Source organism: Lagopus leucura, unplaced genomic scaffold (assembly GCF_019238085.1).
Source record: "Lagopus leucura isolate 7727_CA_CO unplaced genomic scaffold, USGS_WTPT01 Super-Scaffold_100008, whole genome shotgun sequence".
NCBI lineage: Eukaryota > Metazoa > Chordata > Aves > Galliformes > Phasianidae > Lagopus > Lagopus leucura.
Window position 1 is genome coordinate 29,268,720 of NW_024962265.1, and position 20,671 is coordinate 29,289,390.

General features: G+C 40.2%; 1 protein-coding gene across 3 annotated transcripts in view; it reads left to right on the forward strand.

Moving 5' to 3' along the window:
- Positions 1–20,291, forward strand: part of ANO6 (anoctamin 6) — a 71,340-nt gene extending 51,049 nt beyond the window's left edge. For all 3 annotated transcript variants that reach the window (XM_042872450.1, XM_042872451.1, XM_042872452.1), the window contains 10 exons: positions 108–253; positions 1,351–1,428; positions 2,927–3,152; positions 4,027–4,196; positions 5,286–5,383; positions 8,079–8,209; positions 8,967–9,172; positions 14,499–14,698; positions 15,052–15,157; positions 16,089–20,291. In XM_042872450.1, coding sequence (XP_042728384.1) covers positions 108–253; positions 1,351–1,428; positions 2,927–3,152; positions 4,027–4,196; positions 5,286–5,383; positions 8,079–8,209; positions 8,967–9,172; positions 14,499–14,698; positions 15,052–15,157; positions 16,089–16,295 — 1,568 coding nt within the window. In that variant the 3' untranslated portion in view covers positions 16,296–20,291. The remainder of the gene's footprint in view (positions 1–107; positions 254–1,350; positions 1,429–2,926; positions 3,153–4,026; positions 4,197–5,285; positions 5,384–8,078; positions 8,210–8,966; positions 9,173–14,498; positions 14,699–15,051; positions 15,158–16,088) is intronic.
- Positions 20,292–20,671: the final 380 nt, after the last annotated feature.

Here is a 20,671-nt window from a genome sequence, read left to right on the forward strand (position 1 = left end):
TTGCTCCATGCCTGTGGAAAGTTGTATGGAAATATGAGCCATGTGGTACATATGAGCCCAGCAGTTCAATGTCCAACTGTTGCTTCTTCCGTTTGTCTTCTGGACAGTTACATTGTTTTTGGAGTTTTGGAAGAGAAGGCAGGCTGAGCTGGAGTATGAATGGGACACAGTGGAGTACTTAGAGCAAGAAGAACAAATTCGCCCAGAATATGAAGCTCAGTGCACTCATGTAGTAGTGAATGAAATCACACAGGTAAGGACTATTTTGGTAACTGGTCAGAGCTACTGCAATAGACATGTTATGGGAGCACTGTGAAAATGATGAATCTGGAATGGAGCAGAATAAATTGGCAGTGCTTCAAGGAGAGCTGATAAGCTGGCCTGAATAGTGAGTTTATAAATTCCAGATGTGTAGCAGGGAAGTTCTACTAACCATAGGCATCTCTTAGTTGCCTGTTGGAGGAGCTATGAAACTCCTGTGTCATTAATGAACAGAAATAGACATTGTACCTAGCTTAGGAGAGAAACTAAGTCTGCCTTATTAAATCCCCCAATAAACAGTCCTGTGCTGCTGCCAGAGGCCAAGATCACAGAGCATTTGCTGTCTTTGCCTAAAAATATGCCAGGAAAAAAAGAAAAAAAAAGAAAAGGTGAAACAGAGGGAAGGATGTTGCATTATGTATAATGGCAAGGCATTTTTTCTATCCTGTTTGAAATGTATAAATAGGTATTGTTGCCAAGTGAATGTAGATGCAGTTACGATTAACAGCAAACTCACAGGGACAAGGATAATCCTCATTTTAATGAAATAGGATTCATATTTATGAGGATCTTAGTTTAGATTTCTACTCATTATATATTTTGAGTAGCTTCTGCTTTTGCAGATCACTTTAGCTCATCTTCAGTTTTTATTATTCTCTGTCAATATATTGCTCTAGCATTTATTGAATTATTTGCATTGCTTTCACATTGCATCCACATTATACTAGAGCTTGTTAGAGGACACTTGAAATGATTCCAAATTAACTGGTTTGAAAGGCAGTGATCTTGGATACTATGATCAGCCAAGAACGATGAGTCCATTCAGAAAGACTATGCACCCTATTGTAGCTAAAGACAATAAGAGCTGAGGACATGCAGCCTCTATGGAAGTCATTTTTGTCTTAGAAAAGGCAGTAAAAAGAGGCAACTGTAATCAGGTAAGTCTTCTGAAATCATGAATAAATGTGAGTTTCCAGGATAAAAAAGCAAGACATTTGGTGTCCTGTCACAAAGGGCTAACTGATGCGTACAAAAACGTATGAAGAAAAGATTGGATGTATCTTTGATCTGTTTCTGAATCTTTTGCAGCAAGAAGAACATGTGCCATACACTGCCTGTGGGAAGTGCGTGCGTATAACTTTATGTACAAGTGCAGTCTTCTTCTGGGTAAAGTTCTCCTTTTATTCTTTCACCTCATCAATTTACTTCTTTACTAAGTGTCTAAAGATAGATTTTCCTAACCTGATCAAAAGATACCAAGAGAAGAAGTTCAGTTAAATTTCCATCTGATGCGTAAAACAAGGCCATGAAGTATGGATCCACATGGACAAGGTCACTGTAGCCAGCAGATAACTCATTAGCATGCAGTCAGGAGAAAATATGCATTGAAGCATCCCACAGCTGTAGCTTTGTGAATGTCATTCACTGTTTTTTCCCTCATTATTTAAAGATAAATGTCTTCGCTTTTGTGAAGAGAGCAGGGAAGAGAGTTGTGGGGCTTTTTTTATGTGTTGTCCTCCCTGCCAATGTCTGCCCTACTCATTCCAGCTGTTTGGTTCAATATAATATCTCACAGCTCTGGACTTCTTTCAGGTTTTTTGTTTCACTTAGAAGAGCAAAGCTGAGCACTCTTTGATCTTCTAGAGCTGGCGCTTTAATTAAAACTTAACCTTGAAAGAAATCCAGCCACCCATGAAACTGTATCACATGGTAAGCATGCCTAGAGAGGTTGCCTTGAAAAGCTCGGTGTTTCAGCCTGCTGTATGTTCTCCTCACGTGTAGCATGAGCAGCAGCTCCAAAAGAACTCAAGAACTCATCCTAGATAATAGGAGACAAGACAACACTGAGACAGAACAGTGGCTGGCAGTCCAGAAGCACCTCTTAACAGCTGAAACACAACAAAAAGAAGACTGGCTTGCTGCTGGATTTAAGTAGGCAGGCATCAGGTTGAAGGATTCAGGTTGAAATCAAAGAGATTTGATCTAGTTTTGCCATTATGTTACTGTACTCTCAAATTCTGTGCTAGGAGTGTGGAGGGAGAAGAATTTATGACATTTTGCCGAGATAGTAAACAAAAAATGCACAGTTCTGAGGATCTGAGTCTGAATAATAGCTAGAGAACTAGCAAGAAAGCAGAAAGAGAAGAGATGGAAAGTAATGTGAGGTGCCTGGAGCATGAGTACAGCTCCTGCAGATCACATGAGATGGCTTAAAATGTGTCTGTAATACCATCATGTGAAAGAGAAGTGACAGCCCTCTCCAGGGTCAGCATGGACCTGCTGAGCATATTTGCCACCCCACTAGTTACCCAGTGTCCTCCTGGAACCATCACAAGCCTTCAGGCGTGAGATTTGATTACACATCTCATTATGTTATCTCACATGGCAACAAGGCTTGTTATTAGTCATAAAACAGACCATCTCTTTTTGTTCCTGCAGATTCACTGTGCTACATGAAAAATGCTTCTTTAATGGACTCTAGATTTATTGCCTTCTATCCCATCTGCGCATCCTCTTGTACTTATGGGATGGAATAAAAGGCACACAACCAGTTTGTTTTTGCCTATTGTAAAATGAATTTCAAACTTTCTTCCCAAAACCAGTAGTTCAACTGGATTTAATTAATATATTATATATTAATATATTTCCTACATTCTTCTGGCAGATTCTTTTGATTATTGCTTCAGTTATTGGAATCATTGTCTACAGACTCTCTGTTTTCCTGGTGTTTTCTGCCACATTGCCACGGCACATTAATGGCACACAAGCAATCCGCAAGTACCTGACTCCACAGACAGCCACCTCAGTAACAGCTTCAATCATCAGCTTTATCATCATTATGGTTCTGAACATCGTTTATGAAAAAGTAGCGATCCTCATTACCGACTTTGGTATGTCTTCACTGTGCCTCAGATTGAAACTTTGGCTACAACAACAAGCAAAAATAGCATTTGTATTTATAATCAGAACTCCAGTAAATGAATATCTATACCATGCTTTTCAGAATTTTCCCACCGAATCATATGATACCATCTAGAATTTTTCAAATACAGATTTTCTGACTATAAGAGGAATGTGATATTCAGCTCTTTGCCTGGAAACTCCTTGTGTAGCCAGCATCAAAGATGAATTGTTTACAATTTTGTGCTTGTAAAATAGGCAAAGCAAAGAAAATTACTATAATAACCAAGCTTTATGAAAACAGATCAGTAATGCATAACACATTCAATTACATTAGCTTTTGTTTATGGGGAGAATAGCTATTTTCTTGTAAATAAATGAAATAGGGTCACTGTTCCAAAGCTAGATGCCATTCCCTTGTTATTAAATAGATAAACAGTCACAAATATTATTATTCTTTATATCCAGACCATCAGCTATAAAGTAGCTATTTACTTTAGATGTGTGAAGTAGCGTTGTGTTTTAATATAGTTTCATTTAATACTGTTTCATCAGTTGAAAGCATTACATTTGCATCTTTCCTGAGTGTTCTAGATTTGGGAGATTTTTTTTCCAAGTTATTAGATTTTTTGCTTGCTCTTTATTGTCAGAAGACAAATTCTTTCCTTTTTACTACCCATACAGATTTAGAATTAGCATAGCAGCTACCATATACATAGGGATTATGTACAATCTAATTTATAATGCTCTCAGTCACATTAAGGAGCACAAGTCATATGCATACTTTTCCAGCTGAGGCTCCAAAGCAGCTTTTAGGTACTTGCTGATTGGCCTTTTCCTTACTTTTTTTTTCTATAATTGCAGAGCTTCCAAGGACACAAACAGAATACGAAAACAGTTTGACCACAAAGATGTTCTTGTTCCAGTTTGTCAACTACTATTCTTCATGCTTCTACATAGCTTTCTTTAAGGGTAAATTTGTAGGTTACCCTGGAAATCCAGTGTATTGGCTAGGAAAGTATCGCAATGAAGAGGTAAGAATATATCATAGTACTTGCTTTTAAAATGCAAGAGCCATTAGTCCAGGTATTGTGCTGCATTTGGGATTGTACAACATGCTGGTATATAGTTGGGGTTCGGAATGTGACTGCCTCCCAAGCTGCTTGCCTCCTCGTTAATCCATTGCACAAACGAATATGCCACAAGACTAGCTGAGCTTAGAAATGTTTTTTATGTACCCAGAAAAGCTCATTTTCCCATGGTCCAACACTCAGGAAGGGGAGTAGATGTAGGAACATTCTGCTCTGCTTTGCGCTGGTGCATCCTCAACTTAAGCACTGTATGCAGTTTGCATTACCACAGTATAAGGACCAAACTGTTATAGAGAGTCCTGCGGAGGACTGTGAAGATGGTGAAGGTTCTAGAATGCAAGGGGTATGAGGAACAGCTCACGTCCCTGGGTTTGCTCAGCCCAGAGCAGAGGAGCTGAGGGGAGGCCTGATGGTGGCTGCAGCTCCTTAGAGGGGCAGTGCTGAGCTCTGCTCTGTGTGACAGCGACAGCGCCCGAGGGAACGGCGTGGGGCTGTGCCAGGGGAGGGCAGCTGGGGTTGGGGAAAGGGTCTGCATCAGAGGGTGGTGGGCATGGAACGGGCTGCCCAGGGCGGTGGGAATGACACTGAGCTGCTGGAGTTCAAGGAGTGTTTGGACAATGGTCTCATAGATAGGGTTTGAATTTTGGGCAGTCCTGTGTGGAGACAGGAGTTGGACTCAAGGATCCTTCTGGGTCCCTTCCAACTAAGGATATTCAGTGGTTCTATGAACATGAGTAGATGCCTTCCTCTTCTGTTGGGTGATCCTCACCTGATGACAGTATAGTACAAACCTGCAAGACTTCACCTGGTGTTTTGTGCTTTCAGTAGTGTCCTGTAAACCTATCATATGTGACTATATTTCACCTGGAGTTGACTTTTGCATAAATTAGTATAAATGTTTGCCTAAATAGTCTTCTGTAGCTTAAAGAAGTGCTGTTATAATAAATCAGAAATTCATTCTTTTGAATGCTTCATTCTTGCTTGAAAGGTTTCTCAACTTCAAAAATCTTTCACGTCTCTCCCAACCTGTAGTGTGATCCAGGTGGATGTCTCCTTGAACTCACAACTCAGCTTGCCATCATAGTAGGAGGTAAAGCAATATGGAATAACGTTCAAGAAGTGCTTCTTCCGTAAGTTCAGACTACTAAGTAACTTGCCCTTTTGCATTTGAAAGATGCTATTTTGCTTGATTCGTTCAGGAGTTTGGTCACTAAATTTGATTGGAGCAAATTGCATTCTAAAAGAACGTGGCTAGTCTTTTGGGACTTTTGGGGACTTTTTAGATAGTTTGGTTAGTTTTGCTTTGGTAGTTTTGAGCTTCTGTCTCTGTCATTTTGACCGACATTAGTTCTAATCAGAAGTGCTTTCCTCCTCTGCAGATTAGACTTAATGTGCATCGTGTTTGATACTTAAAATTGAGGCAGCAGAAGCTCTGAAAATACTGAACTAAATACTATTGCTTGATGTTGAATTCAGTGATTTGTTGCTATACATGTAAAAATTATGAATAATTTATTAATTTAACTCATCTCGTTTTATAGTTATATGTGACCTTCAGAGTCCCTAAAAATGCCTTTTTTAGCATGGTAGATCTCTGGAAGGTCATATTTTAATGTAAACAATAAACGAAGCGCTAATAGTGAATATTCTCCAAGTAATTTAGATGAAGTTACTATCCAGGACTCTGTTCCAGCTCTCAGAACTTGTTCTTTATTTTAAACTGATTGATAACTGCTTACACTACTTGGAATAGGAAACTCCGAGTTTGCTTATGCCTTCCTGAATGCCATAAACATCAGTCCACAACATATTCCATTTGGCTGTGGTTCTTCCAAGCCCACAAATTGTGCAGCAAACCAGTTTCAAAGCATGTCACAAATACTGTGTAGCTAGTGTGCTCTGCTGGGTTACTGGTTCTCCAGACCCAAATGCTGCCAGTTGCAGGATGGGACTGTAGACCCATCCCTCTTTTCAGCATCTTTTAGCTGGTTAAAGTGTCCCTAGAGTGAGAATGCCTGCAGATGTCAGTTACAGCCATAAACAATTGATTCCTACCATTTGTATATAGGTAACACATTCACCTAACCAGAATTTTGAATTCACTTTCATAGATGACAAGTAACTTTTAGGTCCTGAAATGCTGAGTATCATTTCTGGATGTGATTTTTAATTGACCTCTCATTGTTCATTTCTGCAAGTAAAAGAGAAGTGTTTTATTTTCTTTCTCTGTTGATTGACATTCCTCCACCTTCCTTTTCTGAATATAGGCCTTTGACCACTGAAAATGTCTGCAACTGATTCATCAGTTTACTTGAATTTGTGTGCAACTCTTTTAGACACAAATTACAGCTGCACTTCAATCCTTGTAGCAGCTAATCCAGGCACAAGAAAGTGGTCAGGAGTGGTTGGCATGGATTCACTCAGGGGAAAGTCTTTCTTGACCAACTACTCTATGATGGAATAACTGGCTTGGTAGATGAGGGGAGAGCTATACTGTCTGCCTTGGTTTCAGTAAGGTCATTGACAGTGCTCCCCAGATGACCTCTACAAACTGTTGATGGGCTGGATGAGTAGACAGTAAGGTGGATCAGCTGTGTTCAGAGAGTAGTGTTCAGCTGAAGCACAAAGTGTAGTTAGAAGCCAGTAATTAGCAGTGTACCTTAAGGATCAATACTAGATCCAATCCTATTTAACATCTTCATTAATGATCTGGATGAAGAGGGAGAGTGCACCCTCAGAAAATCTGCAGAAAATTGGGAGAAATGGCAGATATACCAGAGGGTGTATATATCTGCTGCCATCCAGAGAGATTTTCTCAGGCTGGAGAAATAGGCTGACAGGAACCTCGTAAAGTTCAGTGAGGGAAAATGCAAAGCCTTTCATATGGGGAGGAACAACCATAGGCACCAGGACGTTTTAGGAGCTCATCTTTTCAGAAAAGGACTAGGAAGTACTGGTGGATAGCAAGTAGAACATGAGCAAGGAGCGTGCCCTTGCAGCTAAGAAGGCTAATGGTATTCTTCACTGCATTAAATGAACTATTGCCAGCAGGTCAAGAGAGATGATCCTTCCACTCTAACATGTATGCTGCGTCAACAGTGCTGAGTTCCCTAGTGCAAAACTGCTGGAGAGAGCCTAACAAAAGGCTACCAAAATTATTAAAAGACTGAAGCATCTCTCCTGTGAGGAGAGACTAAAAGATCTAGATTCATTAAAGATCAGGAGAGATTTTACCAATGTCCATAATTACCTGAAGGATTGCAGAGGTTTTGGAGTCACACTCTTGTCAGTGATGCCCAGTGCCAGGACAAGGGGTTCCCTCTAAACACCAGGAAGCACTTCTGTGCTGTGCAGATGATAGAACATTTGGCACAGACTTTATAGAGTGGTTGTAGAGAAACTGCCTGGACACGGTCTCAGATAACCTATTCTGGTTCTGCCCAGAGATCCCTGCCAACCTTAACCATTCTGTGATTCTGTGATCAGAAGGGATTCATCTGTCTGTCCAGAGGCCTACTTTTGTCTTAATTTTCTGTTATCTTGAAATGTCATTGACCTGTACAATATAAGTGTAAAGCACTGCAATTCTGATTAATTTCCTTTTTACAATCCTGTTTGTTGTTCTAAATAACTGCATTCAGGATAAGATAAAATTATACTCATGTTTGAAGGACGTTTTCAGTAGTTTGGGGATAACTAAAACCCACTGTGTTATAACAGCAAGAGACTGTTTGTTTTGGGTACATTTTGTTTGTTTACTTGCATTTACTGAACTTTGTAGGCTATTTTACCAATTGTAGTGGTCTTTTTCTCTCTGACTGACAGTTGGGTTAAGAATCTAATTGGAAGATACTGTGCAGATGCTAGATCAGAAAAGATTGTTCCACGCTGGGAACAGGACTATCATCTGCAGCCCATTGGAAAACTTGGATTGTTTTATGAGTATCTTGAGATGGGTAAGTAGCCATTTAGTTCCAATTTCTTGTCTGTGCTGGATACTGTGTGGGTGTGCTCTAAGGAAAATTTTCATACAAGTAGTATTTAGTATGTTTAGAAACAGGAGGTATATTAAATTTTTAAAAATCCAGTACAAGTTTTGATGAGCTGTTATAGCTTTGTGAGCTTTTATTAAGCAGCTTACTTCTGTTAAGACCTCACTTAAGACCTCACTTCAATTTCTAGCTAAAAAACAGAGTGAGCAGTTGTGGGTGTGCTGCTGCTTCATTATCCTATGGTCCAAGAAGCATGCCCAGAAGTCACTGGGTCTGCAGTCACTTATATGTTGCTGGTTTCCTGGTCACTGACAGAATCCTGGCTTGTTTGCCACCATCTGTTCTGCAACAGAATTGCAGCATACTTGTCACAGCACCCAGGCACCCATTACATCATTGTTAGCTCAGGCTTTGCAACACAGCACTGAGACAGATAGTCATTAGATTTCCAAGTCTATGTGGAGAAGAAACGAGAAATAAGAGAATGTTTAAATTCCGTAACAGTTCCTTGTGATGTGTTGTGAGTTTTAACATTGTCCCGTCCCCTCCACCTAGAAGGTATTTCCAGTAGTGTTACGCTTATATATTCTCACACACATAAGATTCTCTGGGAGCTCTGCTACTCTTCCTTGCCCCTCATTCTCTCAATGTGAGTATACAAAATCTATGCTTATCCCCATTTAAAGAACGCATCAAGGCATGTGACCTCTCCCTTTGCCAGTTATACAGTTTGGCTTTGTCACCCTGTTTGTGGCATCATTCCCCCTGGCTCCTCTTCTGGCTCTTATCAACAACATGTTGGAAATCAGGCTGGATGCGTGGAAGCTGACAACCCAGTTCAGGCGCATGGTTCCGCAGAAGGCACAAGACATCGGTGCGTGGCAGCCCATCATGCAAGGCATAGCCATTCTGGCTGTGGTGACCAATGTAAGTAGTGTGCCAGCCACTACGAAAGGTAAAATGCCTTCACTGCAAGCGTTGCATCTAAATGTGGAATGCCGTGTGTATCAGTGTTTGTCATGCCAGAGTGGCTACATGAGGCACACAGATGATCCAAATTAATTACAAGTTTCAGTCCCTTGTGACATTAGCCCCTGTGAAGCAGGCTTTGAGTTATTTTTCAGATGGTTTGGAAATATGGCTACAGTCTAAAATATTAAGTCTAAGTAAAAGAAATTGTAGTTGAACAGTTACTACTGCTTTCATTAAAAGTTATACATATAAAGACATATCTTTTCTGAGATAGTAGCACACAATAAAGAGATATTTTTGAGAGTCTATAATTAAATGTATTAATTTTGAGAAAAAAAAATATGTTAGAGTTCAGCTAAGGCTTAATTGATTGTTGTTTCCAACTTACAATTCTTCTGGTCATACCTGAGTTTAGCTTTGAGCAGTTTTGCAGTTAAAGCAGTAATTCAGCTTCTTTCTGTATTTAAAAATACAGTACATGCTCAACATTATAGTACTTATCTCTTGAGATAAGAATGAATTCCTAAGAATATGCAAATGAATCCATTTTTCACTTGCAGTTAAAACCAATTTTGAAAATGATTTATTTAACATATTTAGAAAACTTTATCCTTTCCTCATGAATATACTCTTTAACAATGAAATTTATATGTTTCAAATTTCTGTATTGCTATGTCACCAAAATCTTGTACAGGCTGCACAGTGGGAAGAAAAATATTCCAAGTAATCCATTGGACTTTATCATTCTGAGTTGTTTGATTTATTCTTAAGCAGTAACTCATATGTATTCTGTTTCTAAGTTTCCAGTGTTGCCTTTTCTCAAAGGAGCAGTGACCACAGCTTCCCTCTGCAGTAGCAGTAGCTGTCTGTAGGGATTCATTCTGACATAATCTGAGATGGCCACTTCCTCCAGGACCTCCTCGCAGTAACAGTGCCTTGTTGCACTCATTGGGAGTTTCTGGAGAAACCTGTAAAGTCTGAAGTTCACCTCAGCCTAAGCTGGCATAGGAGTCTCTGCCCATTTTGAGGATGGTGGAATTTGGGTAAGAGGAGAGAGATGGAAATGAGCACTCTAACATATATACTACTGGGGACTTATTTCAATGAACAGAGCAATTCACATTTAAACCAGGACATTAGCTTACTTTCCTGTGTCTCAGGCACCTTTTACAGTCAGTAGGTGTTCAACCACCTGTGTGGGGTCTCCATCCCTGGGATTCTACTTTTCAGAAATCATGAGACAGATAGGTGTACCTCCCCTCTCCACACCCAGACAAGTTCCCCTGCATATTGCTCTCTTTTTTCCTCCACTTTTAAATGTCATTGTTTTGCCCTGAAAGGAAGTGGATATTTTCAAAGAGTGGGAAAGATGAGCTCCCATGGCCTGACAGCCTATTGGGCTGCCACCTTCTCAGTAGTTTGTTTTCACGGTTACTGAAGTTGGGAGTTGTGACCGTGCAGAAATACGAGTGTAGGATGGATTTTAATGATTAGGAATATTTTATATGACAACTTCAGCTATCAGGCATTTGGCTGTAATTCCTTTCAAGAATTTTATCCCAAACTATAGAAATCTAACAGGCATGGTAAACATAGATAGGATGTAGAGAAGAGACTTAGGAAAACATAAAAGCAGATAAATAAACACGAAGAAGTATCAGAAGTAAAAAAAATCTTGAGGATGGAAAGTTTACAAAAGAATCTAGGAGATAAATAGATAGACAACAAACTGGAGCATATGCTCCAGTGGTTTCACACAGATCTACTGAGGCACATCAAACATAAATGCAGCTGTTCCATAGGCGTGTGAAACATCCAAGGCCTACCAGGAAATGTGATGTTAAAATTTAAAATAAAAAAGATGTGACTTTGGTAACACATGTTCAAATTATTAGAAATGTTGAGTGACACCTGGGATACTGCTGGGATCTTTTGGTTTTACTGTTTGTGTAAAAAAATTGTTAATGACAGCTTTCCCAGCAAATTAGGGAGATTGTGCAAACACCCAGATGTAGCATAGCTAGAGTAACATAGAGGCAAAATTACTGCTGCATTAATGTCCTCTTTTGAACTGTGCTGCTACAAAACCTGTAAAATATAAGACAAAGCTTCTGGTGTCCTAGAAGGAAGAAATAGGTAGATAGATTGATATATAATATGTATTAATTATGTAATTATATTATAAATTGTATACTTTTTACATAAATTAAAAAATAATATATATATTATGTTATTGGGTAACCTGACAGTCTTTCCTCGTCAATCCACCTAGGACTTGTAATACAACTAACTGTGAAATAGAAGACTGAATATATATCTTAAGATTATTATAAGCATTGTTACAAGTACCTCAATCGAAGACCTTATGGTATTCAGTGCAGAGTTAAAGTTGGTGACCTTATGGTGACTCAGATGTGCAGGCTTCTGTTAGGAGTGTGTACACGACCCTGCTTTAGCTCCTGCAGAAAAGTGACCCAACGGTAGTTTTAGGTGTCTGTCACTACCCATTCACAGCCCATCTGAGGCTACTACAAGCTTTGCAGTGTTTCCATCCCAAATTCCTGATGTGCTCCATCCCTGAAGTGATATCTCTGAAAACTCAGAGTCCTCAATGTGCACAAGTGCATTTACAGCTTGGTTTTGCTCCCTGTCCTCCTTGCCAAGCACTCAATCCCAGTGCTTGTGACTGCTAACAGCAGGCATGTTTCTTTTCATAACCCTGTTTGGAGATCTTGTGTGTCAGATGCAGTTAATCTTAGTATGATTGTAGTGCCTTGGCCACTGACACCAGGCAGGCTGATAGCAAGGGGCACAACAGTAGAGGCCGTGCTCAGGAGTCTCTATTGCAGGTGTTGCAAGGCATTCAGAGATCCATATTTCTTTCTAGTGAAGTGTGGTCTCTAAAGCCATGTAATAGAGATACTGAAAACAGTTTTCTTCCATTATCTTCAAGTTTGTTTCTCGTTTCACATCCAGGATCTGGATCTAGTGTAGGCCATTAATCTTGTCTTTGTCATCCCTTTGCCATCACTATTTTTCATTAGAACATAGAAACTGTTTCTTTTCTACGTGACTCCTACAGCTGATTTGATTTGGGTAGAGTATCTTCCTCTCCTTCCCACACTGGCTTTGTAACACCTACGAGTATCTTATCAGCAACTTTTGCCAAAATATGTCCATTTTGAGACTTGCCACTCAGGCACTGGACTTGCTACAGCATGATATCAAAGCATCTGTTGTGATTTAAAGACTGATTTTAGTTAGTTACAGTATAAATGGAAAACTGTGCATGGTATAGCTTGGGAAGTAGAGAGTGTGCTATTTGTTTGTAGTTCCCCAGCACAATACTCTAAAATGCAGCCCATAATTCAAAAGGAAGAAAAGCTTTTCCTTTGAGAGGATGCTGTAGAATTAGCTTTCGTTTTTCTGTCCTTGTAGCCCTCTGGAGCACATCTGGAGATCATTCAGGGAGGGGGAGGAGTGTGAGACGGGGCTCGGATTTATGATGATGAGAGACCTGAGGCCTTGCAAAAAAAGTCATAAAGAGCAAACGTTAAGTTGTATAAATACTGTATTCTAGCATCTTGCTGAATGATACATAGAAGCAGCACCAAACCAAATTGGTACAAAGGGAAAAGGATGTTTTTTGCCTTACTGTTCAGTTGCTTTTAGTTCTTTTATGGTCTGACTTGATGCAAACCTTATGGGCTAATAAGCAGTAAGAAATTATATTTAACTAAAACTTTCTGTGCTTATACTTCAGTTAAAAACAGTGTAATTTAAGTGTGAGGTCTTCTTACTGAAACTGCAGGGCACAGTAATACATATTTCTTGTCAGCCAAAAACACCTACACTGCATGTAAATATAAACAACACATAATTTTCACTTCATTCCTCACTGGCACGTATTGCTTAAAAACAGTTTTTAAAAGTTCATGCCACCTACATTTTATTTAAGCCAAAATACAGTGCAAAAAAAATCTTTTCAAAGTGTTGATCCTTGAAACGTTTAAACTCTTTTAGTGATAGGATGCCTCTCTTTTCTTTCTCATCAGCCAAATTAACGTTCTCTCAATTGAACTAAATTGCAACAACATTCTGGAGAACAAGAGAAAGATTTTGAACCACAGCCTCAAACTTAAGTCCTGTTTCTGCAACTTTGTCTTATGGCGTAGCAGATCAGGGATGGGTCCAGCTGGGAACCTTCCCCACACAGGTTGTTACCATTCATGTCATCGGGTATTTTTGTCCACTGCCACAGGACTGAAGAGTTCTCCTCCAGCCATGGCATGCAAATAACCCCTAGTTCCTGGGCCCTGGGCACATGCCTGCCGTATTGAGTTGGCTGGGCAGCCTCGTGCTGGGCATGAAGCCGCAGTGGAAAGTCTTCCTCACAGGGAAGCCTTTTGAATTTGCAGTAGCAGAGGAGGATACTGGATTAAACATAGTAAACTTGTCCTCTGGAATAGGATGTTTTGGGAAGTTCATGCATTTAGGAAAGACTTCCTACGACAAACCCACAGATCCAATTTCCTGCTCAGTTTGTGACTAGCAGACTGAGTAGGACAGAGTGGAACAGGGCCTCTCCTGGGAGCTTGATAAAAACAAGTGGTCACGTCATATGTAAAGCAGCACTGTGCAGCTGCTACTAAAAAAGTGATCTTGGCATCAAGAGCAGTTTCCACATGTACTGACACTGAAACTCATGAGGCAACAACTGCCAGGACAAATTTGGACTGGCTGTCACCTCAGAAAGAGTGGGATGTTTCTAGGGTCAGAGCTGGATCAGCTATTTCTTTATTTAATTCTTTGTATGCAAACTTCAGGCTTCCTGGTGAAATTTAATTTTCTGTTGCTGAAGGACTCTGCTGTGGTTTCCATAAGTTTCACCAGGCAGATTTTCTTCAAGCATCTCATGTGTACCTCTGATAGCAAGTATGTTTGCTGGAGGTTATCCTAGCATGGTGCGAGGTGAGTTTGGTTGCTGACCTCCCCACCATGTTGAGGAGGATAAAAGTGTATCGCAGCACAACTTTTTTGAGGCATCCAGCAGAGCCAGTATACTTTAAAAACTAGATGGACTGCACATTCCAGAAGGAGATTGTTTGTGCCTGTGAGTGCCTCACTCACAGAGGGAACCACTGACTGGAAAAGCACATACTTTCTGTTTTTAGCTTGTACTGTAAATTTTGAGATACTAAATATATGGCAAGGCTGTGCGTAGTAAGGCTTATTTCTTAAATGCTACTCTGCTTTTTTGTCCCCTCTTTCTAAAATGCAGGCCATGATAATTGCTTTTACATCTGACATGATTCCTCGTCTGGTTTATTACTGGTCCTTTTCAGTCCCTCCTTATGGGAGCCACAGCAGTTACACCATGAAGGGGTATATAAACAATACACTCTCTGTCTTCAATATATCAGACTTCAAGAATGCAAGCAAGCCATTTTCCCCCTGGTTTGGGAACCACACGACATGCAGGCAAGTGTCAAATAACTATCCTTTCCCAGTGACAAGGGTTAATATCACTGCTTTAATATCTAAATAATCCAGATCCATTAAAAATACGCAGTAAGAAATGTTAGAACATTGTGCAAGCAGCATAGTTTGAATGGCAGAACTGAGTGAACTATCCACCTATAAGTAATACTTACTTCATTTTGTTTTCCTCATATGCTTTAAAAGTGACTTAAGAAGGTTTATCACTGCTGCAGTTGCATTCAGCAGTCTGTTCAGGCTGTGCTAAGCCAGGACACGGCTTGCTCCATCCTCTGGCCACAGAGCCGTACTGCACATTGCTGACACTGGCTGCTCACTCTCTGCATTGCCTTCAGGTACCGTGACTTCCGCTACCCTCCTGGGCACCAGCATCAGTATGAGCATAACATATACTACTGGCACGTCATCGCAGCCAAGCTGGCTTTCATCATTGTCATGGAGGTAAGCCTGTAGGGGTTTTCAGCATAAGTGATTTAGACTCCTCTTTCCTCCCTGCAGAAAATCCTTGGAAGACATTCTGTTCAGGCACAGCTGTCAGAGCTTTTAGTACGCACTGGTGCTGGCATGGACTCAGGAGAGGTAAATTAAGTGTAGCACTGCTAGAAAAAGTCTCTGAAGTGATGGCATCCATTGAGGATTGCCCTAGTATTTGCAGTTTCTCTTCTCAAAAACTGTCAAGCGATTTCTAGTATCAGAAAAAGAAGGGACAGTAGCACCAAACATTTTTATATGTTTTTAGAGGTTTGTGCCCTGCTTAATGAATACATGCAATGCAGCACATGTGCACTGAGTGACCTGTGTAAAGTCAGTCACTGCAAGAGGTGAGTCTGTAGATGAGACTGGTTAAAGAGCAATTGCTCTCTCCCATGCAGCAACAGTGTGGGGTTAGGAAAGATGGGAGCCAGTCCAAGATCAAAGGAAAGGAATACCAAATATTCTTTCATTATAAAATGTACTTAGTGCCTGATCCAGGGACTACTGAAGTCACCAGAAATGTGCAGCTTGCTAGAGCACAGTTCCATAGCAGAGGAATGTCTGCAGCCCTGGAGGCATTTGGACAAACCTGAAACAATTTAGAAAGATCTGTAACCAATATTTCCACAGTCTGGGGGGAAAGGAAGCACTGAGCACCAGGGTTCCCCAGAGCAATCAGAAAATTCATTAGTAGCATCGGGATTAGAAAATCAGAAAGTTTTGTTTATCAGACAATTATTCTATTCATCTCTGCTTTTTAGGATACTGTTCCAGCGTAGTAGATACTGGTACAAAACCACAGCCTTAAGAAATAGGGTGACATTTCAATATTTCTCAGAATAATAATAACATCCTGTTCAACCCAACTGACATTTCTTTTCATTTGCACCTTCCCCAGCATGTCATATACTTTGTGAAGTTTATTATTTCCTACATAATCCCGGATGTGTCACAAGAGACCAAGAGCAAGGTCAAACGAGAGAAGTACCTGACACAGAAAATCTTGCACGAGAACGACCTCAAAGTTGTGAAAAAAACCATAGGGAAAATCGCCGACAAAATTATTGAAGGAGTAGACAGCACTTTCCGGCCTAAAACTGAATAAGGATTTATTTTTTATATGGAGGAACAGTTTTTAACCAGCTAGTGCCTGCCCAGGCATTACCAATAGTTAACCAAACGCTTTGGATGAATTTGCCTTACTAAACATGGTTTCTTGCAGCTGTCACCTGCTCTGTTGCCTGTTTCTCTTAGGCAAAAGCAACCACTGAGACTCAGTTTACAATTACCCATTTTTTAAACCAGCTTTATTAGGACACATTTTAACATGTGAAGGTAAAAATTATCGTTTTAAAACGATGCAGATTAACTCTGAAATATACAGAGTGCTTTCCTTTTTATTTAGGTATAAGCTAGTAGGAACTTGAATAAAACTTTAATAACAAGAATTACTTGTTATAAGAACACCACCACTTTCTGTGAAGGAGCTTCAATTACTTGGTGATGCAAACCCCAGCTAAAGGAAGGAAAAGCCAAAACATGGAGGAAAGAGAAGGAAAATGCAACTCGCAAGCATGTTGTTAAGCTGTTGCAATTGACTGACTGAGCACTGTTCTATGCTTCGCTGACTTAGAAGTGCATACTAAGACTTAAATGGATAAAAAGATATTTCAATTAATCGTGGGCTTGGATCACAAGATCACAAGCAGCGGGACTGTAAGCTGTTTGCCAGCCTCTGTGTAAACAGGAGAATTGAAATCAATGCATACAACTGACTTCACTGCACTTGGAGCAAGTGGAAAACTCAGTTATTTTCTCTTTTCCCACATCAGTGTACCTTCATTAGCTCACTTGGCCATTCTGTTCTGAATGAACACAGCCTTTAGGGTCTCCCAGCTGTAACAGGAATGAGTGTTAAAGTTCTTTTCATGAACTAAATAATTGTAGAGGGCTGTCTTTTGCCTATACCATAGGCATTCTCTTCCCTGATTTTAACACAGAAAGAATTTGCAGATGGACTGTTCTGGTGCCACACTGTATGCCAAATTAAATGTGGACAAGACCATGAATCTATTGAAGCTGCAGATCAGAATAAACCATTTAATATGCATTTACTGTGTTACAAAACTTTAAATAATCAGGAAGATGTTACAAGTGTGGATGAACTTGCCAGAGCCATCAATCATCTTCACATTATGCTGCGGATCTGCTTGGCTGTTTTGGCCTCAGTTGCATCCTAGGAGTTCAGGAATTACAGGGTAAATGTGTATGTAGAGCTCTTACAGCAATGATGTTCCCAATTATTAACTTGCTTTCTTTTTTTAATGGCTCTTGTACACCAATCCCTATGAATTGTGAAAGCCAAAATCTTGAAAGAAAGGCAAAAATATCTCTGCAGTCTGTAAACCAGATGATTACTGCTGGGTTTGTAATTTTGTACTCTTAAATGTCATTCATATGCACAATACTTAGGCAGATATTCACCTAGCTTTTTACATATTAAGAACGTTTGCGAAACAAAGTAGCATTGGTAAGTTGTATTTTATGCCATTAAGAATCAGAAGAAGTTAAACATCTGAATTTTGTAGAAAAACTTCAAAATACCTCAAGCCCATCCTTTGTAATGGCAGCATATGAACCAGAAGAGGCGGCACACGAAGGGAATTATTTCAGCAGATTGCACACAAGCTTCCACTAAGCACAGCTTTGCAGAATGATTGCATAGAAGAATATGGGAGAAAAGCTTGGTTCAAAAATCAAACAAAGGTTAAAAGATGAAAGACAGAAACCTGGAGGTTCCAGAGAAGACTTACATTTCTGACAACCAGGAACTGAAGTTTGCTTTATATACTGCCTGGGAAACCTGCTGCCAAACACTACCTGAAGATGAAAAGATGCAGGACAGAAAAACAAGATCATAACCATAAACAACTACTGACCAGAGCCATGATAAAACTGGTGCTTCTTTCCACAGGAAATTGTACTCTTTGACATTTATTTTTGTGGCCAGTCAGAAGCACAAGTCTTTAAATTTATGAGGAATAAAATATAAATTTGGCAGATGGATAGACAAACACTCAGAAGTTTCTAAACAAGACAGGACTTCTTGTTGAAATATATCACCCCAATACCGATATGACCTTTTTCCAGAATATCAGAATGATTAAGGTTGGAAGGGACTTTTGGGTCCATCTGCCCCAGACCCTGCACAGCAGAGGCACCCAGGGCAGGGTGCCCAGGCCCACGTCCCTGCAGCTGCTGAAGGTCTCCAAGGAGGGGACCTCACAGACTCTGGGCAGCCTGTGCCAGTTCTCCATCACCCTCACAAATACAAAAAGATTTTTTCTTATGTTCAGATGGAATTTCTTGTGTTTCAGTTAGTGCTTGTTGCCTGGCTGTCACTGGGCGGTGTACCAAGCTTTTCTTTATAACAGAATTTTGTCCAGAAGACCATTTCATGGAATAGCTGTGATGAAGTACTCAGCTCCATGCAAACTCAGAGCTTCTGATTTTGGCTTCAAGTTGGTATTTCCCCATATATGAACTAGTATTTTCCTATCTGCAGCAGTGTTCGGCTGGGAAGTGCCATTTCCTTCTCCCCGTAGCGGATCACGGTGCCAAAGTGCCTTAAACACCCTCTCAGGTGCCGTGTTGGAGGGCTGGTGCTAGCAAATAGGTATCGTGTGACAAAGGCAAAAAATAAAAATCACGAAATGGGCCATCTCAGTTAATTGTTTGGTCTTAAGGAAACTTTGATTGCCCTCTTTGGCAAGTAAAGAGACAAGGAAACAAAGAAATTAAATGCCTTGCCTGAGGATACACTGTGAACAGTAGCAGAGCTTAAGACGGATTTTCAGGAGTGCCTGGTATTCTGATCCTTTTCTTCTTCCTGTGCCTCCCAATTGCCTCTTATAACAAGCGCTGCCTGAAGGAGAGATGGCCCTGAAGGTCAGTATTAATAAATAAATAAATAAATGAATGAAAACATGCTACACCAGCAAAGTCTATTTATCTATGACTTAAGTCTCCTCTTGTAGTGGACTCCTGACCACCTAAAATCATAGAATATCCTGAGTTGGAAGGGACTCATTGAGTCCATTGCCTGGCTCCACATAGGACCACCCAAAATATAAACCCTACGTCTGAGCGTATGGTTCAAACACCTCTTGAACTCCGTCAGACTTGATGCCATGACCTGGGGAATGCTGGATGAATTTCTAGATTACCATTTTGTTCAGATCAGGAGTGTGCTTGAAACTAGTCTTCCACTTGTCCCACCGCTTTCTGGGTGGTGGCTCACATATGGTCTCAGAGCTCATGAACTGGATTTTTATTGCCTTGAGCCAAACCAGGTGATAGATCTGAGGTATGCACATGATGGTATACTTGTTTCTGGCAGCCATTTTAGTCCACAGCCCTAAAACCAGAGCTAGTCTGCAGAGAGCAGTGAGTACTGGTGGGCAACAGCTTCTCAGCACCAACATTTTGATCAGTTATTTGCTTCCCAAGTGCCATGCTACTTGCTAGTGTAGCCATAACATCTGATCTCAGAAAACACTGCATCAGGAATTCAGTTCAATTTGCCATATGCATGGTGCTTTTGACAGCACAAAGTGCCTAAACCTCTGAAGCTGTGCCATGTAAATAAGCCTCTACCTCCAACTGCTGAAACCTCCAACAAACCTCCAACAGTGAGCTCTACAGAGGCACAGGAACAAAGTGCATGTGGGGTGGGGGCAACTGCCAACATGCTAGTGTTTTTTTCAGGACTAGGTCACTTAAATAATGTTTAAAGATCTGCTTGAAGGAAAAATTAATGTTGATTTTAAACTCTGGATCAGTCTTACCATTTTTACATTTTGTACAGGTCTGTTGAAGTCAGAATGAATTTGAGTCAGTCACCATTTCATTACCTAAAAGTAAGATATGAGCAACATAAATTGCAGGCTGTTGCCACTGTTTTACTCTGTGTATGTTGATAAAATTCAGAATGGAAGAATGTATTTTTTTTGTATTTTTTCTAAGAATGTTTGCTGTTAGATTCTGAACATTGCAATTTATATTTATTGTTATTAAATAAAGACTATTTTAAAATAATAACGCAGTTGTTGTTGATTATCCTTGTTTGTTTTTGTACAAACGATACTGCTGCTGCCAAAGCCACATTTAAATTCTTAGAACATCATCACTGTCTAATTTCCATATTCTCCCTCTTTTTCAATCTTTTGTCATTAAACTGTTACTGCTGCTGTAATTTATCTCCTGTTTTTCCTGCATCCTCTAGATGGAAGTCATTCCTTTCATCCCCAAGTCGATGACAAGGACCATTATGTTCTCATACAAATAAACAGTTTAGGTCTTTATACCTTTTCACTCCTGTCATGATAAGCCCTGTGTTGTGCTTCAGAGTCATCATTTATTTCTTCATCTGTATCAAGTATGTGAGATGCTCCCACCTCCAGGCAGGCCAGATGCTGTGTT